Here is a 27,319-nt window from a genome sequence, read left to right on the forward strand (position 1 = left end):
AAGGATAATTTTTTTTCATGGTTTTTGGGGATACAATATTATTCAAATGAATTAACGATTAAATATAAATGAATAATTAAATATTAAAAAAGCAAAATAATAAACAAACATTTTCAAAAAGTGACCATAAAGGAAGAGGAAAAGCAGAAAATTAACATAAAATGTCTATGAAATTGCCAAAAATGACACAACTGAATAAAAAAATGCAGAAATAAAAAAGTAAAAAAAAAAGTAAATAAAAACTAAAATGTAAAAAAAATTGCAAAAAATTTCAGAAAATTTAAAGCAAAAAAGGCAGAAAATTTGCAAAAAATAGCCATAAAATGGCCAAAAAAGACAAAGAGTTAGCCTAACCCAAACTCGAAAATTACTCTAATTAATTAACCAAAAAATTGCCCAAAATCTCAGAAATTTGACAGAAAGGCAGAAAAGTATGAAAAATGACCAAAAACTAAACAGAAGACAAAAGGTTGAAGAAAATAAATGTCTACGTATATAGGATGCTGCTCTGATAATTTTGTGTTGTGGCGCAGCTCTACTTAGCTCTTGGGCACTCAGTACATTTGACTAACACTAACACACTGAATACTTAATCACGTTGCCCAAATGACAGTAAAGGTTACTAACCCTTGGTCCACATGAAACACCAAAGCAATACTTCTCAAAAAAAAAAAAAAAAAAATCTTAACAGGTAAATTTTTGAATACCGGACCGTAAAATGTCACTTTTCTAAAACGTGACACCTTTAAACATCGCAAGTTTCCGTCAAACATATTTTGCTGATCAACAATACATTTCAAGGACAAGAGTAGAAAATGCAAACAAAGCATCTGAAAACAATTAGTTAACTAGATTGTAAAGAATGAAACCATTTTTGCTCGTTTTCAAATATTGATGCTATTCATGAGCCCTTTCCCGTTATGTGTTTCCAATAAAAACTTGAATTCTCTTTTGTTTTATGTTTTTTTTCTGCAATCATGCAGCACTTGCGTCGGAATATAAGAAACTTGACGTGGACGGGAAACGGAGGTGCGATGACGATGGTGATGTTGGTCCGGCCCAGCCGGTCAGTTTGGTCCCTGCGGGCACAATCCAAGTTATTCAACAGCAGATTGGCCACACAAGCCAATTATAGCGACAATTCATGCGAGTCATGCATAGCTGGATTACATAATTAGCTCGTCTCTGCACCGGGCCTGATGTGGTATGCGGAACAAAACGCATGGAGGCTTTTGGATGAAACTTTATCCGTATGGGAATATATTGGCCAAAACCAAAACGTGTGTTCCATTAGCGACGCACCTTTTGTGACGCCTCATTTTTAGGTTTGTTTCTCCTCTGGGGCTTGTTTCATTGATTAAAAAGATCTCAAAGGAAGAAATCCCAGCAAGTATTGCTTGCAAATCTTAAGTTTAAAACCCTCATTTGAAACCCAAACAATAGTTTCAAATCCTAAACCACAGTTTCAAACCCCAACTTCAAATCCTAAACCTAATTGAAACCCTAATTTGAAACCATAACTTAACTGCATCATATTCATATGACGCCTTATTTTAAAACCCTAATTTGAAATTCTAACCATAGTTTAAAACCATAACTGAAGTTAAAAACCCTAGTTTCAAATCCTAACCCTAGTTTAAAGTGCTAATTTTAAATCCTAACCCTCTAAACCGGTTTCAAACCCCAATTTCAAATCCTAAACCTAATTGAAACCCTAATTTGAAACCATAACTTAACTGCATCATGAAGCATCATATTCATATGACGCCTTATTTTAAAACCCTAATTTGAAATTCTAACCATAGTTTAAAACCATAAAGTTTCAAATCCTAACCCTAGTTTAAAGTGCTAATTTTAAATCCTAACCCTCTAAACCGGTTTCAAACCCCAATTTGAAACCCTAACCCTAATTTAAAACCTAATTTAAAAGCCTGCGCAGGGGAGTTTTCCCAAATTGATGCCCCGTCCGTCCGTCTGTCCATCCATCCACTGCCAGGTGGGACGTGATTCAAAACCGACCCCTTTTCTCCGCCGTCTGTTGGAGATTTATGGCAGGGCAACTCTGACACTTCCTGGCTGAGAAGAACATTATCCCTCCTCATCAGACTTTTTTTCTTTGTCAAGCTCAAGGAGGTTATGAAGAGGACTCGTTTTGAAGACATCAAGATGGCGGTGACGACGGATCTCAGAAGAATCCTTCAAGGCTGGGAACGTGCGTTGGACTCCAGGGGGATGATTTGAAATATTTTGTGTCCTGGAACTTCTCTGACAAATCTGCTTGTGTTCACTTGCCAAACCGTAGACACACAAACAATACAGGAAAAGTTTCACACATCTTTTTTTTTTGTATTATACCATTTTATTCTTTTCATAGGAAACAAATCAGTCATTGAAATGTCTTTTTTTTTTAATGTCCCGGTGTGAAATGTCTTTGTTGATGATGATTTCTCACAGTACATTCAGTTATCTGAAAGAAAACAGAAGTGGAACTTGGCACTTAGAAAACAACCACAAAGAATTGTCACCTTTATTTGTTGAGAACAAAAATTTACAAAGCCATTCAAACAGTCATTGTTTCCAAATACTTTGCAGTTTTTTTTTTTAACTCAACTCTGGGGAATATTCAAAATACACTTTGTAATGTCGCTTTGCTCTCTCTCTAGTTACAAATATGTACATTAGAGTCTCTTCTGTTTTTCCTCGCGTCGCCTCCCCCACTGGTCATAAAAACATTTTTTTTTTCCCTTTATTTTGTTGTTGTAATTTTCGGGTACTATTTATATCTCTTCGAGAAGTTGGCACTGTTTATGTGATTGAGCTGCAGCGCTCAGATGGAGGTCCCGTGGCTGGCCTCCCCCTCCGGGATGGCCCCCCCCGGCACGGGCTGGTAGGACATGGGCATGGACGTCTTGACGGGGCTCTGGCGGAAGAGCCCCCCGTTGGGCGCCCGGTGCTTGCAGCGGATGGACGGCATGGTGGCGCTGCTGAGGGGCAGAGGCAGGGTCCGGCCGCCCACCGCGCCCAGTGTCCTGCCCGCCCCGTGCCCCTCGCGGAGGAAGGTGCTGACCGAGAGCGGCGGCGGCGGCCCCCGGTGGGCGGGGTACTCCCTGGCCGACAAGACCTCCAGGGACTGGCTGGGCTGCATGCTGCCGATGTCCAGGGCCGAGATCTCGATGGACTGGCCAGGCAGCTGCTTGTGGGCCAGGTCTTCGTCCAGGAGGCTGTTTAAACGCTGGTGGACCTGCTCCAGGTTCACCTCTTTGTCCTACCGGGAGGATATGGGGAACATCATGGAGTGTGTATAAGGAGGGAGTGATTAAAAAAAGTTGAGGAGAAATGTGGAAATATTAAAGCAAAGAGTGGAGAGAGGGAGGGAGAAAGAAGAGAGGTTAACACGGGTCGATTTTTACTCAACAGTCTGTGCAACATAGTCTACTCAGTACTCAGTGAGGCTGGATTTACACTAGTGGTACTTAGACTCCACACCATCCAATCATTGACTTACATGACCTAACCAATCTGATTTCAATGGGAAACTGTTAGAATAAATGTACATAAGTTATCCCATATTTACTCTTATTGCAAAGCAAGACTCTGGAACTGTGCCCTTATTACAAGATAAGGACTGAAACATTTTGTTGTTGGAACGCCCTGTAAAAATAAAATAAAAGAGATGGCTCGGTAGAGTGTGCCTCAGAGCGGGTAAGGGATTGTAACTGAGCACATCTCTGTCCGTTCTCCTCGCGAGCAAAAAATAATCTAAGTCTCTTGTCTTCCTTCCTTGTCTGTTTATTAAATGTTCTAGGTTGATTGAACCTGACAAAACCGCAGCTCACATACTGTTTAATGTGCTGCATACTTATATTGAACCACAAAAACATGGTGTGATTGTCAAGGAAGAAACGGGTTGCCACAAAAAGTCAATTGCATTGGGAAAGCAATGGCTAACTGGTTTTTGAGGCTAACAAATCCTTGACAATCAGGCCATGTTTTTGTGGTTCAGTAAAAGGGTTGCCACAAAAAGTCAATTGCATTTGAAAAGCAATGGCTAACCGCTAACCCCTCAACCCCACAGAACTGGATTTCACCAGATCAGAATGAATACTTTTGCAGCAACGCGAAATACTGCAACAAGTCAAAACGAGAGCAAAAGCACCGAGCAGTAAATATGGTCTAACAGTGGTACATTAGTGGTGCACAGACCATTAAATAAAGAAAACATTTGGCCGTTGGAGTAATGCTCAGCTTTCTTTCATTGAAACCTGAATAGTTTGGAATGTTTCATAACTGCACAGTATTATGTAATTATTTTGTTATTGTCTAGATCCGTGTTGTCACTTCCTAATGTTGACACAAAATACAAAAATTTGAATCAGGGTAAATCCAGCCTTACAGACCGTCTGGCACACGGCAACAGATCACCCATTATGTGAAATTGAGGTCTAAAATAAAAATAAAAGATTCAAAGTTCACAGACAGAAGAAACGTTGGCTGACAAGATATGACTGTGGTTCGTAAACTGAGGTCCGGGGACCCCCGAAGGTCTGCGAACTGTAGCTTCAGGGTCCACAAAATGATTTGCAAGAAATTGTCGTATCACTTACAAATGGTGATTATTATAACAAACGCAATTAACTGTCCTACCTTAGCTTGGGGTCAACTAAAAGGTCGGATTTTATATTACATAAATCTGACATTGAGAATAAATGTACATAAGTTATTCCATATTTACTCTTATAGTATTGCAAAACATAACTTATGCTCTTGCAGCTGCAGGGCAGAAACTGTGCCTTATAACTAGATAGCGGCTGAAACACAAAGACACGTGTGTATTATTATCTGCATAATGACTCAAATCCTTGAAGGTTGCTGCTGTGTGTTGCCCCTCTTTAGAGCAGCAACATCTGTGTAACTCGGGAAAATCCTATTAAAAACAGAGGACTCGGCGGAGTGTGCACAGAACAGGTAGGAGTTTGTAATCTGAGCACATCTCTGTCCGTTCTCCTCACGAGCAAAATTAATCTAAATCTCTTGTCTTCCTTCCTTGTCTATTGTTTATTAAATGTTCTAGGTTGACTGAACCTGACACCCGACAAAATACACATTTGTTCTTGTAAATATTTGTTTTGTTTTTAAAGAAAAGACTTTCAAGGTTAACATTCCCTACTACTACTACTACTTAATTAATTAATGTGGAGATCCTTGCAAAGGTTCACCTCTGAGGTGGTCCCTGGACCAAAAAAGTTTGAGAACCACTTCTTTACGAATAAATAAAACAAAAGCAAAAACAAAAAAAACACTTCAAATAGACATTCACACAACATCGATGACAAATGACAGGAAAGGAAAGACGGAGGCGCAAATTGGACACGGAGCAACTTGATCTCATGAGAATTTTTCCACCATATTTTTGCCGTAAGGCAGGCAGGGACATATAAATATTCGGGGTGCAACGGAAAACAATTTGAATGGGGAAATCAGTGTTGATGTAGATGTGAGCGCATTGACTCGAACCAAATCGTTTCAATTTATATTGTATCGCCTTTGAATCGTAACAAATTTTTTTTCCAAGCCATTCCGCTTTTCGTACAAAATTCTCATGTCTCCAGTCAGGCCATCTTTGTCTGCCTCCAGCTTTCGTGGTCATGCAGTGAAGTCACGGAAGACAACAGAGTGAGATGACAGATGAAGCGACTAGAATCTACCCCTGCCCGGCCCCGTGTCCCGCCCCCTTTTGTTTTTGGTCCTGACACAGCCAATCACCACGCAGGAATTTTTTCAGGCCGCTCCTGACCTGGGTCAAGAGTCTGGCGTCTGGAATTGTTAAACAATTACAAAAAATTGGGACGTCCGTGTGAGCTGGCAGAAGATCTTTCTGTGTTAATCGCCACCTACAGCTACCAGGTCAGGTCAGGTCAGGACCCGGGCCTGAAAGGGGTTCCCGGGAGCGGCGCTTCTTTCACGTCAAGTCAAACAGGCGGCGGGTCAAGGCTCAGATTCTATGTCATCTTCTGGTGCTCACACTTTAGTTTAGGGATCCATGTCAAGCCTTCGTAGTCTGGAAGCCTCGTGCAGAGTCCGAGCTCTACGGCATTAAGACTTGAATGGATTAGCTAAAGAGAGCTTTTGTACCACGGGAGTGCGAATGAAACCAGGAGGAGTGCACTTGTTTTGGAGATCAACACCATGTCAGTGGTGGGCCGTCACGAGCACACGTGCACAAATCGGTAGGGACTCAAATCGAGTAGCAGTTTGGCCATTGAAAATGAAAGGCGAATCAGAATGTTCCCATTTCGAGTCAGAATGTGTCATACAGTAGCAAATTGTCGTCAGAGAGGAATGTCGGGACGGGATGTCCCATCTCCCTTCTACGTAGGGATTACACATGCGAGTAAATCTACGCACGCGCAATTTTTCAGCGGACGCCCGGAAATAGTTGTGTTAACACGAGAATATGAGAATATTTGGCAACATAAACGAAAGCGAGTTTGCAAACGTGGATGCGGGCCAGACCTGCAAGACAAACTAGCTTAGCGCTAGCTAGGACAAGGCTACATGCTAGTAGAAGACGGTTTTAAAATGGGAACAAAAAGATCCGAGGTTCTGTCGTTGGTTAGGGTATGTCATTATGATCCGAGAGGTTAATGCAAGCTATTTTAAACTAAAAAGGAACATCTTTCTGTGGGTCATCGGGCGGAGGAGGAGACACTCTGACTGAATGAGATAAGGCTTTGTAAACGTGCGCTAAAGATAAGGTGCTTAAATAAGTCATCAAATTGCATTTTTCCATTTGTTGGATTATGAAGTAATTTTCGGGAACCGTTTCGAGTTGTTTCTCGCTAACGTGAACGAAAAATAACGAGTCCTGATTTTGGGTGACAGTCCAGGCGTTTTTAGCGGCATAAATAAAAAAATAACACGTGACTAGCTTGCAACAGGATTAGTTTTAGAGAGCTTTTCCAGATGTAAAAAGCAAATAAACTATTTGGGACTAAAATAGCAGCAACATTTCCTTTCATTACAGTGAATGAAGATAATTCAAAAGCAAAAATGCCCTTAGGTCTGATTTGTGAGAATATCACATTCATGAGTCTCAAGTAAGTGTTTTAAAAATAGGATGATTACTACAGATTGCTCTGGTTTTAGTTCTCTTCATGTGGAGATCTGTTCAGCGCTGGGGCGGATCAAGACCTGAAAATTCTGAAAAACTCTAATCACTTTTGACAAAAAATAACGATACTGCAGAATCTCGATTCAACAGGTGCAAAATTGTGTCGAGTGCACAGGCTTGTTATTTACTGCTGCTATCAACAGACAGAGACTGGTACACGTCTTTCTGGATTCTGGCACTGTGCCTATGTGGCGGCCATGTTGGTAGGGGCGACATTCTCATCAAAGTCAATGGAACGCAGGGACATTATTGCTTAGTGTGTCATCTCTTTCGGGCACTTCTTATCAGAGGTGGCAAATCCAGGTCCAGAAAATACCCTGCCGCAGTTTGGCTTTAGCTCCTGCCAGCTAGCTCCCTAGCATGTAAACGAGCACCATGGGAGCTAGCTAGCACCCGAGACCGTGGCAGGGTTTGTCGTTTCTGGACCTGAATTTGCCACCTCTGCTCTTTATCATGTTACTTGAAAACAAAACAAAGAACTCTGAACTGCTCCATTTGCGTTTTTGCATTATTGGCCGAAATCGTTTGAGTCCCCACTGAAGGCCCAGGTAGCAAAAACATGGCCCACCACTGTGGATTCATTGCCGCCGCGACGGTTGTCTACCACGAGCAGCAGCGACTCAGCGCCCCCGATGGGAGAGAACCACAGCGGCAGCGGAAATCACTCCAAGCACTCTCCCGGCATGAGAAGGAATGATCACAGACCGATCACATGACGCCGGGTCGGGTCTATCATCGGGGCACACCTATTATAACTGCGTGTACTGCAGCTCGACTAAATCGGGGCTGGCGTCTGTGCTTGCTGGATCCATAAAGTAGAGTGTGGCAGTGGCGTCTCTGGGCAGGACCGGGGGGCCCGGGGGTCTGGGTCTAGACCGGGGCCTCGGTGGGGCAGGGGGACCCGCGGCAGCGGCGGCGGCCCGGTTCAGGCCCGAGCCCGGGCCGGACGAGTTGTCATTGGTCACCTCTTTGGACTCCTTTCGGCGGCAGTGGTTGCTGTTCCACCAGGTCTCCAGGGCGGCCACCAGCAGGGCCAGTAGCAGCCCGGCCGCCAGGATACAGAAGACCCCGGCAAAACTGTGCAGGTGCAGTGCCCGGCCCTCCGTCTGGGCGTCGGCATGGCTCTGCAGGTCGCAGCGGCCCTTCTTTGGCCACCACTTCTGCTTCAAGATGTCCAGGTCGCCTTTTTCCTGAAGCTCCAAAATCCTGAGGGAGGGCAATTAGGCACCGTTACAAATTGTTTCGTGTATCGTTTAACAATTTAAAGTGGAAGTCAACGTTAAACGTTTCTTGACAATAACATGTTCTATGTGACCTCACTAGTCTATAGATGACATTCTGATTAACATTACATTTGTGGAATAGGAGTTGTGAAGCAAAGTCCAGCCATTTGTATCCATCTCAGGGGGCGGCCATTTTTCCATTTGTTGTCGACTGAAGATTCCATCACAGTTGCTCAGGGCTTACGCAACAACCAATCATGGCTCACCTGTTTTCTGAAGCTGAACTGGTCTTTACCTGAGCCTTGAGCAACTGTGATGAAATATTCAGTCGACAGCAAGCGGCAAAATGGCCGCTGCCTGAGATGCATAAAAATGGCAGAATTTTTATGCTTAAATTCAATATTAACTACAATACCATATTTGTACCAGTTGGGCTGCATAGAATATATTATTGTAAAAAAAAAAAAAAAGAAGGGGCAACTTCCCCTTTAACTCTCTCAATACAACAAAAAGGGATCTTATTGTAGTTATTAATTAATGAATAGTACCACAATGGATTGATATTGTATCTTATCAATCAGGCAAACAGCCACATGTTGTTAAAATAGCCCTGCTTGCCTCATTATGGAAGAATTGTAACCTTGTAATTTTGCGCCAGCCGAGCTGCAAAGACAAATGGATGAAAATGAGATGAAATTAAAATCAAATTGCGTAGGACGGTGTGGCTTTAAAGATGAGTCCAAAAAACGTGGACGAGCAGATGGATGCGGCCGTGTCGCGGAGAAGAAGGACGACGGAGACGTGGCCTTGAATCTTATGCGCGGAGATTTTTCAACACTCTCAGCAAGGACCGGCACATAAATATCAAGAGCATAATTCTGCACATTGATTCCGAGCCAAAAACGAAGCAAAGGTTCTCACAAGCATGCACTCAAGACATCGAAGCCTTCGACGTGGAGTCATACACATGAATACTCATGAAACATCACGACGACAGATGCCTCAAGTGTTTTCCATTCATTTTCCCACAAGTGATGCATTCAAGAGCTTCAGCTGAGGCACCGTTGCTTGTGTGTCATGTTGCACGGGCCCGATTTGAAATTCACATGCATCCATCTTCTATATATATATATATATATATATATACACATATATATATATATGTGTGTGTGTGTGTGTGTACCTATATTTGTGTATGTATATGTTATGACTAGGGATTGGCGAGTACCGACACTAGCTTTTTTATTTTTTATTTTTTAGGTATCTGTACTCGAGACGGTGGCCGATACTCTTGTGGCCGTTTTGACGACCAGGAACTAGAAATGTGAAGAATAGAAAATGAACATTAATTTCATGCAATTTTAAGGAAAAATACTGCGTGGTGATCTTTCTTTAAAATTTAAATTTTTGGAGTGGTATCGATATTTGGCATCGATATCGGTCTGAAAATAAGTGGTATCTAATATCCCCAGTTATAACTGAAATTAAGTTCGGTTTTTTTCCCATTTTAAATTGCAGCCTTTGTGATTTTAAACTTGCATTCTATTATACTGCAGTGCTGATAAATTTCCCATTAATTGTTCAGCCCTAATTTGAAGCAAAAGTTTTCTTGGTTGTTTACAAAAACACCGAAGACTCCAAATTGGTTTCAACGAATGGCTGTGAGAGGTTGCCAGGCAACAACTTCAACCTCAAAGCAGGAGCGCACACTCATCTAAGAAATACAGAGAGTGGATCTCCATCCATCCATCCATCCATCCATCCATCCATCCATCCATCCATCCATCCATCCATCCATCCATCCATCCATCCATCCATCCATCCATCCATCCATCCATCCATCCATCCATCCCTGCCTTCAAATCACTCCTTTTGGTTTCAGCAGGTCTTCTCTCATACGCCCTCTTTTTTTTATTAGTGAAAGCCATAAAGCACATTCATTTGCGAGCTTATGAGGTCAGCCGTTGTTCCTTTTTTGTTCCCAGCCCCGCACGGTCGGCTGCTCCCCGACTCGACTATGTGACCCGACGCGGCTTGATATTAAAGTACCGAGACGGTGATAATGATCGTCTCTCGTATAAAGCGCGGTGGCGAGGGCTTTTGGGGAATCAACGCTAACCTGTGGCGGAGTACGTACTTCTGAGAGAAGAGGTCTCTGTAAGGGCTGCCGTGCTGCAGGGCCATGCCGTAGCCTCTGGTGCTGATGCTGTTGCCGGCGACAGTCAGCGTGCAGTCGTCGTCGGTGAGCGCGGCGTATTCCACCACCGCCATGTCCCACAGGAAGGCGTACGACTCGCGCTTAGCCTGGATGGGTGACAACATGACATCACGTCGCCGCTGTCGTCGATAAAAATCAAACTCCTATCTCATCGAATTCTTTTTAGACGGTTGTTCTTTTGGTTTTATTTTTATTTTTTTTGCCTGGTTCTTAAGTGTCTGTCCCACACCCTGAAAAAAAAAAATCATCACAAAACACGCACTCGCACACCAGGTTGATACACAAAAGATAATTATGTGAGCAGACATCTGGAAGGTTGCAAAAAAAGTACTCGCATCGATTTTTGACAAAGATCAATTCGCCATTGTTGGGTACAGACGAGCAAAAAGTCCCTCTCACTCATTACACAAGTAGACACAGCAAAACAACACGCGCCGAAAACTTTATTCCTGAGGAGCCGGATGACTTTGACGCCGCCTGATGTGCCGCATTAGTGTCACCTAAAATCTTTTTCCTGTTTCTTTTCCTGACTTTTGTGTCGTTCAACTTTGGCGAACTTCCCCACAGTCGCATCTTCGACATGGCGTCCCAATTGTGTGTGTGTTAATGCCAAATGTAATTTCCTGAAAGGTTCTCAGTGTCGTGGCTCGCCACAGGTTTCACTCTATTCAAGAGCAGTGTTAATTCTCAAGCTGTGCGTAATGTCGCAGTGGCTCAAACTTTTTTTTTTTTTTTTTTAATCAAATGAAGTCTTTTTTTTTTTTACTATAGTTGAATTGTATTTACCTTCTAAGTACAAGGCATTAGTGTTGGCGATTATGGAAAAAAATAATCATCAAAATTATGTTGAAGGACGTTGATTATGAAAAGTCCGTCAATGACGGACGTCCATTTTGTTGACGATTGCCAATTGATGGGAAACTTCAAAAAATGTATGAACCAAGCATTTCCGGAAGGGGGTTTTCGTCCGTCAACGTAATCGTCGATAAATTCGTCAATCCGTCACCAACGGCCGTCGCATTTTGCTGACGGATTGATGAATGACGGAAGGGTGTCCCGACGATTGAGGAATGTCGGACGCTCAAAATTCATTAATGCGCACACCTCTGGTTATTTTAGAGTGAAAAGGAAAACCGATATGTTTTCACTAAAAAAAAAAGCGTATATGAGGCTTGATAAAGTAATTTGGACAACATATGGTGTCGACTAAGCACTCCGTTAACCATAATACGACCTTACTTTTGTAGATTTTTTTAGTAGACCACACAACAGTAGAATGGAGAACATGCAAACGCATGCACGAATGCAATTAGACCAAAAAGTAGTGCGGGAACGACATTTCTTGACGATGATCATGAAAACAGTTGTTGCTGAGAAATGCGCTGGCAGCCTGCGAGCGCATGAACAAGATGAGAATGGCTCAGGAAATCCTTTTGGATTTGCACTTTCTTGTTGTAGTATTCACCGCTGCGACGTTCTTCCCCGTGGTGTCCCTCGCATCCCGAGCGTGCTGTCAACAAAATGTAACAAGCGAAGCCTCCGCACCTCGCGCCTCATTAGGACCGCGCAAAGTCGGAAAGTCGACTCGCTCTCGTAAACACACGCGGCGGAAGGAGGTTCATTTGCCTCATGACAACAAGTGAGTCACACGAGGACATTTGTTGGTTATTTAAACGGCTTAGCAGCTAAGACAACATTTTGAATAAACTTTTGATTGACTGACAAGACAGGTATTCATTATTTACATACCGACTTGAGGAGTTGCGATAAAACTTTATGGACCCGTGGATCCATACGTGGCAAAACGTAAGCGCCTCAATTTACGATCGGAGTTCCGTACCTAAGTTGGAATGTGTCATAGTCGAAAACGATTTTATTCTAATGCAGGTTTTCAAACACACTTTTTAAGTAATACACGCACATTCAAAAACATATGTATATGGATAAGACAAAAATATTGTACAATGCACTGATAACTCTATGCTTTTACAATAAACACATCCCATTATTCCAAACAAACTCATGATTCTACATTTGACATCAATAATCATGCCCAAAGAACTATCTGTCAGCATAAAAAGCAGGATTACAGCAGATGTGACGCTCAATAATCTTCTGCAAAAGCTAGACTGAGCTTGAAATACTTCCTGTTTTCACTCGTCAAATTCTAATGGCTGACTGTAGAATTACACCTAAAATAAACGGGAAGCAAAACAATGTATAGCTATAGTTTAGGATTGTAAAAAAACAACAACTGTAAAATACGACAAAGGTTTTTTTTTTTACTATTTTTTGTTAGAAAACTTACATTTTAATGGGATTACATACAAGTGTATTGCACTTCACAAATGTATTATCATAGTTTGAACATTTAATATAGTGATACTTTCACATACCACTAGAGGGAGCCAGGACTGCTACTACGGCACTTTGAGAATCACTGACGATAATATAAGTAAACGTTTTGATCTTCTAAGCTAATGTAGAACACATACATTACAGTAAATATTTGTGTGAAAAATACTTCTAGAAATATGACGCAATCAAGTGAAAATCAGTAAATGCGGCATTAACCGATTGTGCCTTCTTGTGCCGCATGGCCACAGATTCTTACGCCGCTGCACGAAGACCCCCCTGTAGCACTGATCCTTATTCGTTATATATGTGGACTTCACAGATATTTGTTCAATTATGGATTCCACCTTCTTCGGCTTACATGCGCCTGTGGCTGTTACGTTAGACAGACAGGAGAGGACTCGTAAAATATTTATTCACTACCGCGGTGATTGAAATTCCCAGATTTCAAACCAAAATAAGCATCCAGTTGCCCGAATATTAGCAGGCTTAGTTGTGTGACAAAAGCTTCAGTTGAATTTGACGACTTCATTGAAGACCAGGTCTTTTTAAGCATCTCTCACCTTTTTGATGCCTTCTCCCGGCCCTGAAACGGAGTGCTCGAAACCGTTGTTTTTGTTGATGGTCTTCCACAGGTCGGCGAAGGTGCTGTCCTGCTCCAAGGGGTTGGTGCCTTTGGCTTGAAAGTAATCATACACAGCCGAGTCCCTTACCGTCCCGTACGCCAGGTCCGCCTGCTTGGACAGGTCCTGGAAAGACCTGGAAAGCAGTGTCAATGCCACAAAATCTGTCATTTGCTTCCTTGCCATCGAATTATAATGTCAGATTCAGTCAACCGAGAACATTTAATAAACAATAGACAAAAAAGGAAGAAAAGAGACTTTGATTATTTTTTACTCGTGAGGAGAACGGACTGTGATGTGCTCAGTTACAATCTCCTACCCATTATGAGGCACACTCTCCCGAGCCATCTTTTTTTCTTTTTTCTTTTTCTACAGGGTGTTCCAACAACAAAATGTTTCAGTCCTTATCTTGTGATAAGGGAACCGTTTCTGTTCTGCAGCTGTAACTATATGTGTAAATATGGGATAACTTATGTACATTTTTTCTAACATATAATAGAACAAGTCACCTAAGAGACTCGCATTTGAAGTCCTTTTGGTAGTGAAGGCAAGCTCGGAGGAGGAGTTTCGACGGTTTTCAGCACCCCTATGCAAGAAAAATAAATCCAGGCCCCGAACATCACTTCCACTATAAACGTCGGCTCATCCGGACAACAACTCCCGAGTCCTTGTGTGCATTGGAGTAAACCTCAAACGGCAAGCTCTTGATCAAGCAAATGAGCTGCACCTGTAGCTTCCCTCCCTGCCTTATGCCAAATGCTTCCCCCACCCCCGCGCACGCAGCGGCGCGCCCACGGCGACCGCAAACGCTCACGCTAACGACGTTGAGAAATCCAGGGGTCGGGATTTTGAACGATTGCGGCATTAATCCCTCCGATTGGCCATTAACTGCTCATAAGAGCATGCGCTAATGTACTTTTTATGAACAATACTGCATATCTGAAAATGACTCTCTCATGACGCCATTATGCAGATGTGGCTCCAAGAAGAAGAAAATGGGACTTCTTTTGGGGAACGAAAAATCCCCAGGACTCTTATTTAGGTACAACTGCACAATCTAGTTGGATAGGTTATAAAAAAAATAACAAGAATATTTTTATGGTTCAGTTGTTCAAAGCTACTGTTTTGTTTCTATTACCTGTATCCAATATTGCTGCTGAAATGATGCAAACTTCCTCATTGTGGGACTAATAAAGGTTACTTCATTAAATGAAATCTATTCATTTTTTTTATTTGACTTTTAGCCTACTTTTGAAGAGACATCTGTAGTACTGTACTTTATACTCCTTACTTTGTCAAAATATGCTTGTTACTTTTTCAACCTCGATGAAACCTAAAAAAACAAAAAACAAAACAAAAAAAAAAACACTCTGGGAACCTTAGTTATTACTTTGCCCATTTCTACCACTAGTGTCCCATTAGCTAGCTAGCTATGCCTCCCCCCCACGAAGCCACAATTTACAGAACAGCTTGGCGTTATTTCATTTCCCAAGCGAGGTGGCGACGTCACAGATGAACCCGTTGCCTGATAACAAAAAAAAAACGAGCACCAGAAGACTTAGCTAGCGAGCTCGTCAACCAAATGAGCACCAGAATACTGTTAGCTAGCGAGCTAGCCGGTGGGGGATATTCCAGCCAGGCTTTCAACAGATATTTATTTATTTATTTGTTGGGGTTTAATCGTGTACAGGTGTGTAGGCTAAGAAAGGTGTTAGACATTTTTTTTTTTTAGTGGGGTGATTTTCACACATTCAGTAGCCGCAGTGTTTGGGAGTGGATATTTTTCATGATTTTGAAATCTCATATTATATAGGCCTACAATTTTTTATTTATTTTTTTATTCAATCAAATATGGCAAGGTTGTGAACAACTCTCGTCTCTGTTGTGGTCTGTCAAATTTAGAAGGCGATCATTTTTATGTTACATGGACTTGAAGGGAGTTTTAGTGTTTTAAAATGCTGAGTTTGGCTCACTTACAAAACTGCCTTTACAGATGTATTCAAATTTGCTTGACTTCTTACTGTGAGATAGTGCAAGTTTGTCTAATGTTATGGCCAGTCCGTGTAATTGCTGTAATTTACACAGCAGAATTCCCTAATACCCATGTAATTATTTTACCTTCCATTTGATGTCTGTTAAATGGTCGTGTCCCCAGTGGGAAGGAGGCTGTTGATACAGTTAGCGCAATGTGTTTTATCTGTTTTGCTGCTATAAGCAACACATTAGAGTGGCACCACACTGGTTTTACAACCACGATTGTCTCGTAAAAAAACAACAACAACAAAAAAAGGAAATCGAAAAGCTTATCTCAGATGATGACGTCGGGCTAATTCAGCCGTTTAATTAGAAGCCTCCCGAGCGCGCCTCGGAATAAACTTGAGGCAGAAGCAAGTGATTCGCTTGTTTATCATCTGCGACCTATTTTGTCAGGTTGCATTTCAGATTTTTGCTGCAGTGAAAAAAAAAATATCCATGTGATCTTTATTTTTTATTATTATTTTTTACCATGTTTTAACTGTTGTGAGCTGAGCCGTGGTAAACAACTAAGCATTTAAAATGAAACAACTCTGTAAGTAATCGGAGCCGTCATTGCAAAGATAAATGCAACTATAAAAGCCAAAAGAGAGATGGATTTTTGTCCCCTTCTCAAAACAGCCTCGGGTCATTAAACATAATGTACCTAGCATAAAAAAGGTAAATACTGTAGATAATTTTTTGGGGGTCTGTTGGTTAATTAAGTTATGAAAACACTTGAACATGAACACTCCGATGTGAAGACCAAACATGCTAGTAAGGGCACAACCGATGTGGATTGTTTTGAGGCCGAGGTCGGTTCACATTTTTGGCAGAATAAAATTCAGATCGGCGATTCATCGGATGATTAATTAAAAAAATATTTAACTCATTTGATCCCAAAAATTTATAAATATGTTCTATTTTAAATACTACCATGGTCTCAATTTATCTCGATTTATGCATTTTTTTGTTTTTTTATGCTAGAGCATACAGAAGGCTTTGATGCAGCCTCTGAACTGAAGAGAACCCTTGAAGCAATGGTAGTTATTACAAAAACGGCCTGCAGGTGGCAGCAGAGTATAAGAGATCAACCAGGGCCATGTTGCAACAAGCTCTTTTACCCACTGTTTTAAACAGATTTTTGAATAATGATTACATCTACGATTTTTTTTTTGTTTAAATGTCATTGTCTTAAAATAATAAAATTAAATAAAATTAAAATAAATAACAGGCCAACCAATTAATTAGTCAATACAAATAGTGTGCTTAAGAAACTTCAATTAAAAGGGATGCATAATGGAAAATGCAACTTTTTAATGGCTTATATACAAATATGTGTCTGTGAAGTGTCTGACCAACCATCATGTGCAAAAATGGACAAACTATTTCTGAAAATGCGTCTGTGAACCCCACTGCTCATTTACATAATACTCGTGATCAACAAGTCTGGGCGAAGGTCCAAAAGGGTGTGTAACGTGTCCTATAATTCTTAACCCTTGGGGTATTTTGACAAAAGAATTCACCTGATATCTTGGAACTCTTTTAAATTGTGAAAAACACACAATATGTCTCTTCTAAATCAAAATTTGACTTTAGAGATTATATTACTTGCAAAATTACAGACTTTATGAACAAATATGCCCATCGGTATATATATTGTGTATTTTTTGGCACTAACTTCCCTCCTGTGTGCTTTTTGGCAGTAGGGCATTCCTTTGAGGGAGATAAGAAATTGACTACTTGTAGAATCATAAAGGAGCTTTACTGTTTTTCAATTGAACTATATGGAGGTCACAAACTGCACCTTGTTAAGTCCGCCTGGTAAAATATGATGCTTTTTATGTCCGCTGTCACTTTTTCCCCACGTTTGAACTTTAAAAGTTGGACAAGTTTGAGCGATGGGCATAATTTGTGGAGCAGAAAAGAGAGAATATTTGGGAGGTTATCGATTGCTTCTGCGAGCTATGAGGTGTGTTTACTAAATAGAAGAGAAAGAAGCTCTCACTTCATTAGACTTCCTTTGGGGGAAAGTTTCAAATTGAGCTTCCTGATTGTTTTAAGCACACTTGTGCAATGCTGCCAAATCTTAAGAATTGAATTTGTAACCTCAATTTGTAGCAATGGTAAAAATCAGCTAACTAATGCTAGCAAACTAAAGAAAAACTAATAATAAACTATAGTCTTTATCTTTTTATTGTATTTATTATTTTCTATAAAATACATTTTTATTTTGTAAATATTATTATTATTATTATTATATGTGTATGTATATATGTATATTGTATTGTATTTTTGTTTTTAAATAATTAACTATAGTTAAATTATTTATGTTTACTATTTATATTTTTATTGTTTTTCTAATTATTATATTATTTTCTAAATTTTTTTTTTATTTTCCATCCATCCATCCATTTTCTGTACCGCTTGTCCTCACAAGGGTTGCGGGGGTTGCTGGAGCCTATCCCAGCTGGCTTCGGGCAGTAGGCGGGGTACACCCTGAACTGGTTGCCAGCCAATCGCAGAATTTTTTATTTTGTATATGTATATATTATTATATTATTATAATAATAGATGTATTTTGTATATATTATTATTTTTTAAACTAAACTATTATTACTATTTATATTTTATTATTATTATTTTAATATTAATCTATTTGTATATGTACTATTTATAATTTTTCTATAGTTAAACTAGTAATTCTAACTAATGCAGCTAGCTAATTCATTCATTTGCCGAATAATTCGATTTGCGTGTTTTATCTTTTACAAAACGCCAGCCACTATCAAATTCAATTTATTCCAAATCTTTAGGGTTGAGGCTGTCACAGTGATTTCTCCCCCCCCGCCCATCAGCCTTCCTCTTCTCGCAGCTCTTGAATCCTCTCCCAAACAAATAACATGTAATACCTTCTCGGGATTGTTTTATGTTTACAAAGATTACGGCGTGTTCTCCGCAAATAATCCCACACCGGCTACATGATTTATAAAGCAGTTACTTCTGAGAGCAGCGGGGAGAACATTTTGACAGGACTGTGTTTTTTTGTTTTGTTTTATTGTTATTCTCACTGCATGATTTGCAGCAAGTCGGCGGCAAAAGTGTAAATATGACACAGACAAACACATGCACACAAATGTCTTTACACAGAATATAGTTTTTTTTGTTTTACTGTGATTTTTTTCTAATATCTTGGTTTACTTAATTTAGATATCTCAATGAACACAAATGCACAAAAAGAGAGATGTCAAGACGACGTCTTACCGTACTGCGTTGTCCATGCGGGACACGGTGAGGTAGGCGGCCAGGTTGGCCGTGTAGGACGAGCACACGATGAGGGTGAAGAGCCACCAGCTGCCCATCACGATGCGCAGGGCCACCGAACCCAAGATGGAGTCGCTGCCTGTCGGCGGACACACATGAATCATGTCCAGCGTCATTGTATCGCACCTCAACCCATTATTTGGAGATTAAGATAATAGCATGCAAACACCCGCCCCCCCCTCATGAAAAAAAAAGACAAAGTAGGGTAAAAATGGTTTAATGTTCTGCCTGTAAATGTTATAGGAAAAAAAATTATTTTATTCATTATATATTTTTTTAATCAATTTGCTGATTAATTGGTTATTGGAATTTTTTTTTGCCAAACATTGGAATCCAAATATGCTATATCATGTCAGATGTCATTGACGTGAAGAACTTCAAAACCCATCTCTTCAAAGTCGCTTTTAATGTCTAATGTTTAGTATTATGAATGTTTAGTTTTGTACTGATTTTAACATTGATTTTTTTAGGACTTTGCGTCTTTGAGTACCTTGGAAAGTACTAGACAAAATAAATGTATTATTATTATTATTATTATTGAGAAGGGGTACTTTTTTCTATATTTTTTTTTTAATAAGGTTGAAAATCGAAAATCCTAAACGTGTTTAATATCAGGGTTAGAATAAATAATAATAATACTAAATAAATTCAGTTACCGTAGTTTTGATTTGTTTTTACACCGGGGTTTTCATAAACTTTTGTTTTTTTTGTAAATCAATTTGACTATCAGTTTTATTAAATTATTAAAGTAATATTAATATTAATTATTAACATAATTATATAAATTATATAATTATAATATAATATACATATATATATATCATATTATATATACTATAAAATTATTATTGATTAAATAATTAATATATTTTTTACATAAAAAATAAATAAATTAAGAATTAGTAGTTAAAAAAAAAGTCACAGGAAGTTTTATGCAATAAAAACTCATTAGAAAAAAAGATCATTAAAAAAAACTTCATTGAAAAAAAAAAGGCAGACGAATAAACATGGTGCTACTCTCATAAAAAATAAAAAAAATAATACGTTTTTTGTAGCTTCTGTTAAGGGTGCCTTGAACAAAATGTTCTTTCCATTCATTTCAATGGTAAAATGCTCAAGGAACGAGTTCAACTTGTATCTCAAGGCACCACTGTGTTCGAACCTGCACCCCAAAGTTTGCGCCAAAGTCTTCATTAATAGTCATCTTTATTCATCCAACTTTCTTGCTTTCATGTCTTTTGAGCTTTTTGAGTAAGACCGCTTCATCACATTCGTTTTGCACATTTCATTTCTGCCTCTGCCTCGACACTCGGTATGAAATCAAAAAGAGCTTATGAAGTGTACGAGCGAAATGTCAGGATAAATTTGAGTTTTTGAAAGCATGAAAAAAATGGAGTTGTAGAAATGTCAGGAGGAAGCTGGCGCCAGTGCAAAATGATGTGATGAGAGCGTATTTGGCTGGAGTGTGTCACCGTCGACGCAGCTGCGGCCTCGGGACCGAAGTGAACGCCTTGTCAGACGCGCGGCGCTCCGGCATCCGTCACTTTTATTATACGCGGCTTTGAGTGATCTTCAAAGGTCATCGAATGTGAAATGTGCATCGTGAAAGTCAAGTGGGTCTAGAGCGGCGCTCCGTCTTCTTCGTCCAAATGAACTTCTTATAAAACTTTGTCATCGGGCGCAAAAAACCTATTTGCCTGTTTCCACTTGCTGCTCGCCGGCTGCCATGATTTCCAATCGCTCTCTTAAAGGGGAAATATTATTTTACGATTGGCCTTTTATTGCTTTTATACAAATCTTTGGTATGGCTGCCCATGCATCAAGTGTGAAATTAATAGTGTTTGGTGAAGTGCCTATGCGTCACACTCGCGAAGTGTCGCGTATAAATAAAATGCTGCCTCCAAAAGTGAAGCGTGGAGAGTATCTGTCACAGTTTATGCTCGATTATGGGGAAAATAATAATCACAATTATTTTGGCAATAATTGAAATCACGATTATTTATTTTTTGTGACTAAACAAGAAAATGTTTAAAAATGCGTTCCTTTGGACCAAACTGAATTTATAATCATACATATTCATAATAATATATATTTATTTATTTATGTTGGCAAAAACTTGAAGTGGGAGTGCAGCATATGCACTGTGCAGTAGGACGATCACTTATTTTTTGGGACAAAACAAGAAAATGTTTAAACGTAAAAAACAAACAAAACATTAATTTAAGACACATAAAATTATTTGAAACACTATAATTATGCAAGTTCCTTTTGGATTAAACAAAATTGATTAAATTTGTTATTTAAAAAATTTAAAAAGAGGCAAATGTATACATTTAAACAACCCACAAAATTATTATTAATAATGGTTTTTTTTTTTAAATTATACTGATGTTGTAATTGTGGAGTGTAATAAATGAATAATTTCGATTAATTGCACAGCGCTAACTCTCAGTGGGCTGGATTGAATACCAACATGGGCCCTAAGTGGCCCACAGGCCATACTTTGCACACCACTGGTGTCAAATATGCTCTAATTCTTGGTCTCTGGGGTATTTTGACAAAAACATGTTATTCCGCCATCTTGGATCTGATGTCAACTGTGAAAAAATATCCTTGTCTGTCTTGAAAAACGCAAGAGAAGGATTTGCACAGACGCCTTTTACAAAACCTCCGCCGAATGCTGACGTATCATTACGAAATGACGGTTGACGCCGCAGCCGAGTTCACGCTCTCCAACAAAGCCACAATGCATCAGCGCTCGGATCCATATCAAAGCGCCCCGCGTCTTCCTGGGAAGCAAACCGTCTGCTTGACAAAAACCAAAACTGGCAGCGCTGGGAGTCAAAAGAACAAATAAATAAATACAAATGTGAAATTGCCGTTGTTTTGGGGTTGGCTCGTGGTCGACATGCCAGTCGATGATGGATGCTGCTCAGTTGCCGGAATCGGCGTTTGTCCAAATGGGACGTGGTGACTGGATGTGGACGGGCAGGCGTCCTTGACGAGGACACCTCTGGAAAAATGCAAGGCTGTGCACTTGTTTCGATGACGGATGGCCGAGCTCTTAAATGCATGTATTCTAATTGATTTGCTCATTACTCACCTTTTCTGCTCTGTTTAATCACATAAAGTGTTTCACATTCCCTTCCAGCTAAGATGTCAAACATTTTGCGTCAAAATCGTCTTGATGATGCATCGGCTCACAAGAAGGATAATGGCGGCTATCATTGCAAACTGGCCATGCTGGCTCACATTTTAGTGGTCTAGAACAGTGGTTCTCCATTTATGTATCCCCTGTGAAATATTGTTACAACTAAGTACCCCCTAATCAGCACATATAATTTTTGGATTGAATCCCCCCCCCCCCCCCAAAAAAACAACTTAATACAGTGTGCCGTGCCATCAATGTCTGATTTATTCAACTTTAGAACCTTTCAAATTCCATTTGTACTGGTCTTTCCTGAGCTATTTGGAAATAAAAACATACACTAAACAATTATAAAATGAATGGACGGCTAATGATTTGCGTAAATAAAAATAATAAAGTAAAGTGTCCTCTCATAGGGATCATAGTAAATATCTTATCTCAAAAACAAACAATTAACTTAATTATTAATAAATATTTGCCCACAAAAACAATCAACATAAAGTGTCTTCTTTTGGATCATGGTACAGATCTGTTATCGAAAAGAAATAATTAACGTAATTGTTTTTAAGTGATTGACAGGTGACGAGAGGTGGCGCGTGACAAGTTGGGTCGAACCATTCTAGTATGGGGGAGAATCCGGGTTTTTAAAATAATGAAATCCAAACCCCCTGAACATAAAATTAGTTTGAAATATTTCATTAATTCAACAATTATTTTTAAAGGATTTTTGCATGGATTTATTTATTTTTTAATCTTACGTAACCCCAGGGGTACGCGTACCCCCATTTGAAAACCACTGGTCTATAATATACACAGACCAGCCAGGACAGCATTTATGTACCCCTAAATCAGTTTGCGTTTATGAAAATCTTAAAACCATTTCAAGTGTATTAGCCTTCCTCCCTGTCTGTAATTAAAGCCTCGGTATGTGATAATTTGACTTTCGAGGGCCAGCTTTTAATTAGTGTTAATGCAACGTTGGCGTGCAATCAGGATGATGGTCTGGATCTGCTACCAGGACACCAACATCTTTATTCCATGTTTTCTTTTTTCTTTTTCTCCAATTCTTCTGCTTGAGAAGCATCACAGTAGGTAATAATTTCACTTTTTAAAATTCTGTTGATGAATCGACTTGTATCAAGGACAATAGTATTGCTATCATCGTCATGGCAACTTTGGACCATCTGATTTAATTGTATGAAAAAACGGTGGACCCGCCAGGACACTTTTAATGCTCTCTTAGCTTCATTAATGCATATTTTGCAAGTGATTAAATTATTATTATTATTTTTTACTTTAACACATTTGTAGTGTTTCAGCATAATTGACGTTGCATTATTAAAGCTACAATACGTGAAAATGTGGACTTTAAATGAACATCTTCAGATTTGTTTTTGTATCTGTAATGTTGCCTTTATTGCTGTCATTAATATTTACACTAATATTGCCACACATATTTTTTAGAATGGATTAAACGACTAATCTGATTCATTTTAATTTTGCATTAAAGTGTATTACAAAAGCATTTTCCCCCTAATTACTTTATTTGAATTTTTTTTTGTTTATGAACGCATTTGCTCCCAAAAAAGTGTAAATATGTTTGTTTTTTTATGCTCACGCATACAAAAGGCTTTGATGCAGCCTCTGAACTGCAGAGAACGGTTGAAGCAATGGTAGTTATTACAAAAACGGCCAGCAGGTGGCAGCAGAGTATAAGAGATCAACCAGAGCCATGTTGCAACAAAGCTCACTTACCCAAAGTTCTAAACAGATTTGTGAATAATGATGAAACTTCTTTATATTCTAATGCTAATTGCTGCAAAACAGAAACATGGCTGGGCGTGAGTGAGTTAAAATAGCTGTTGATTAATTAAATCATCGATTACTTGTCGATTAATCAATTAATTATTGACAGATCTAGTTGGCTTGTAATAATTAATCGTCACCATCCACATGGCAAACTTGGATCATCTACTTTAGTGGTATGTAATTATTGCTAGATCAGCCAGGACACCTCCGATATTCCATTAGCACTAGCATCTTTGATGCATATATTCTATTTGTTCAGTATTAAAGTATTGCCAGGTTGAATCATTTCAAGTGTTTCTGCCTTCCTTGCATTCTGTAATTAAAGCAAGATTCTGTACAAATGTGTTGACCTTAAAGGAACAACTTCAAACTCGCCCCGTTGACGTACCTTGTTGGACAAAAGCCCCGTAGACGATCCAGATGGCGCTCTGCAGCGAGGTGGAGGGCGAGGGCTGCGGGTGGCCGTCCGCGCCGTTCTGGCAACGGGCGGCCTGGATGCGCCTGAGCAGAAAGATCATGACGCCCACCACCGGGATGGCGGCGGCGATGCAGGCCCACACGGCAAGGTCGAACGGCGCCAGCAGGGAGAAGATGTTGATCTTTTCTTCCGACTTGTGCATCAGGATGCCCACCGAGTAGTCCAGGTAGCGCTTGCTGAAGTCCACCACGCGCTCGCGCTCGGGGGTGATGGTGATGGCTGACACGGCGAGGTCCGCCCTCTGATCAACAACATTCACAACGTTACTGCTACTCTGCTACACCAACACCAATGCTAACACTGCTAATGCTAATAATATTAATGCTCTACAACTACTACTATTACAGTACCAATCCAAATTATTTTTATTAGGTGTGTCAAAATGATTGCATACATTTTGAGTTAATTTTAAGTTCCTTTACCGCACAATTAATGACCGCCCTTTAGCAGACACACCCACGTCAAAATTGAGCAGTAATGAATTTAATAAGAAATTACTTCATGTTAAAGATTAGATTAGAAAATGCACTGAGCTGTCACCAATGTCTTACAAATGCAATTATGCCATCTCGTGGCAGAAAAATAACCTCAACACCAATTAGTATACACTCGTTTTTTTACAGTACAGTAAATCTTTTTAATTGTAATTTTATGAATTATTACAAAATGACTGTATCGATGACTAAAAGAAGCCGCCATATTTCTATTAGTTTAACATTTTTTTCCCACTTTTATGTTAAAAGAGTATGAAACTTAGAAAAAAAAAATTTTTTTTTGTAAAAAAAAAATTGTACATTTAGAACGGGTTTAAAATTTGTGATTAATTGTGAGAACTATTGAAGTCATGCAATTAATTCCGATAAAAAAATGTAATCGCCTGATACCCCAAATTTTTATACTGTATATTAATATTGTATATAATCATAATACTTATAATTATTATACTACCACCACTAAAATAATAATTATATCATCAATAATAATAATAATAAGAGCCCAAAACAAATATGCATAAGCAAATGGAGACATTTACAAATATATGGCCGTTAAAGCGACGGGGCTCGTGTATGTGAATATGATTCATGTCTAATTCATAATGTCTGGACCTTCCCCTTCACGGGAAAGGATTTTTGTATTCCGCCAGCCTCTTCCGACTCCCGAGTCTGCAGTGATCAAGTGAGCGAAAGGCAGCCGGTGGTCTTAATTAAGTCAGGACTGTTATGAAGTCGAAATGTTCCATGCAGCCTGCTTCGACGCAAAATAAAAGATTGAACACATGAGAAAAAAAATTATCCCGCGGCTTGTTTTGCATCAGTGGGACGGGAAAATAACCTGTAACTCCATTAAGGATCGAGCTAAATGAAAATTACAATTCATAGTCATGTTCTCCAACTTTTGTCCTTCTACTTCCCGTTACGACTGATGTGCAGATAAAAGAGTGACGCATTCCTGTTTTTCTGCTTCCATTAAGGCAAACTCTATAATTGGTCTCTCCATTTTGAAAAACAAGAAGCTGTGTCCTCTCTGGCAGAGAAATGATGTGGATCTAAATTTGGACACGGGTTGCCTGGGACGCAAAAAGGTGCTCTGACCTTGCCAATGAGTTCTCCAATCATTCCGTTCCAGGAGCCGTTAGGGAGCACCGAGCCGTACTTGGCGTCTCCGACTTGGTAGATGTCGTACTTAAAGCCCAGGATCTTGGCCAGGGCGTCCAGGACGTCGATGGAGAAGCCTTTGTATCTCTTGGGCTGGCCCAGGATGTTCTCTGCCACCATCACGAAAGGCTCCTCCTGTTGACATGAGTTTTCACATTGTCAGCGTGAGAAATGAAGCTCAACAACGTCCCCTGGAAAGTTTGGAAAATTTAGCACATCAACAATCAACACACAATTTGGCGGACCCGCAAAAAAAAAAACTCACAAGAACTTGACATTGAAAAGGAAGTCAGCTCCTTTGGTCTGAAGCAGCCATTTAGGGTGAATTGCAGGCTCTTTGATGAACTCCTATTTGGGAATTGGCCCAAATAAGGCAAGACGCCTTCATTTATATCGCACGTTTCATACACAAGGCAACACAATTTAATTCACGCACGCAAAGACACAACACCTAAAAGCAACTGGACAAAGTGCAATTTCTGCAGAAATTGCGTGGGAATTGGTTTTATTGGTCAGCCCACACGCGTGGGTCTTATTTTTTCACATTATTGACAAATCTAAGGTGTTAAAAATGTCTTGCTCTCTATGATATTGCAATATTAATGGTTGAACAAACATGCTGTTTTGGGGGCCTTTGAAAAATGATTTTTTTTTTTTTTTACTTGACAACCTGCATTATTTTTTTTTTTACTTGACACTGGAGCACTTTTACAAATTTCTTTGTAAATGTAAAGTGTATTACAAATACAATATATTATTATTATTATGACTATTTTGGAGGTACAAGGTTTTGGCTCAACACCAACAATAATTATTTCATCGCATATTAAATCACAATTGCAATATTGAGGGTGAAAAAAAAATACATCACAGTTCGATTATTTTTGCATCAACTTCTTTTTTTTCTGGAGAGCTCAGTTCATTCTGTAATTTTACCGATTGTTTGCATCAACTTCTTTATCTTCTGTCCATGTCTTTGTCCCCTTAAGAAAAAAGCTCACTACTATCCATTTGCATTTACCTGAGAGGCCTGACAGTCAATTACACTTTACAAATGGAGGCAACCCCTATTGAGTTGGAACACACACACACACACTAAAAAGTTCATTAGTGCTGCTTTAATCATTCATGGCGATGCACAGCAAACTGGCCAGCGAAGATGAGGACACGTTCAGTCATCAAAAGAAATTTGAAGAGCCTCTAAGGCAGCCCGACTTGATAACGCAGTCTCGTCTGCTACTGTTGACCTGTAACACGCTGCCATGGCAACGGCAGCGGTTCATCAATGTGGAAATGGACCTT

The 27,319-nt window shown here is 39.7% G+C and overlaps 1 protein-coding gene across 3 annotated transcripts in view; it reads right to left on the reverse strand.

Moving 5' to 3' along the window:
• Positions 1 to 2,513: 2,513 nt before the first annotated feature.
• Positions 2,514 to 27,319, reverse strand: part of grid1a (glutamate receptor, ionotropic, delta 1a) — a 261,199-nt gene continuing 236,393 nt past the window's right edge. For 2 of the 3 annotated variants that reach the window (XM_086093335.1, XM_086093333.1), the window contains exons 10-16: positions 25,955 to 26,152; positions 24,273 to 24,603; positions 18,868 to 19,006; positions 13,531 to 13,726; positions 10,532 to 10,698; positions 8,137 to 8,377; positions 2,514 to 3,265 (exon numbers count right to left, since the gene is read on the reverse strand). In XM_086093335.1, the coding sequence (XP_085949461.1) occupies positions 2,828 to 3,265; positions 8,137 to 8,377; positions 10,532 to 10,698; positions 13,531 to 13,726; positions 18,868 to 19,006; positions 24,273 to 24,603; positions 25,955 to 26,152 (1,710 nt within the window). In that variant the 3' untranslated portion in view covers positions 2,514 to 2,827. Of the gene's footprint in view, positions 3,266 to 7,917; positions 8,378 to 10,531; positions 10,699 to 13,530; positions 13,727 to 18,867; positions 19,007 to 24,272; positions 24,604 to 25,954; positions 26,153 to 27,319 lie in introns of all 3 variants that reach the window. The other variant, XM_086093334.1, reaches the window with a different exon arrangement.

This window comes from Leptonotus elevatus, chromosome 13 (assembly GCF_054856555.1).
Source record: "Leptonotus elevatus isolate MCC_2025b chromosome 13, RoL_Lele_1.0, whole genome shotgun sequence".
Taxonomy (NCBI): Eukaryota; Metazoa; Chordata; class Actinopteri; order Syngnathiformes; family Syngnathidae; genus Leptonotus; species Leptonotus elevatus.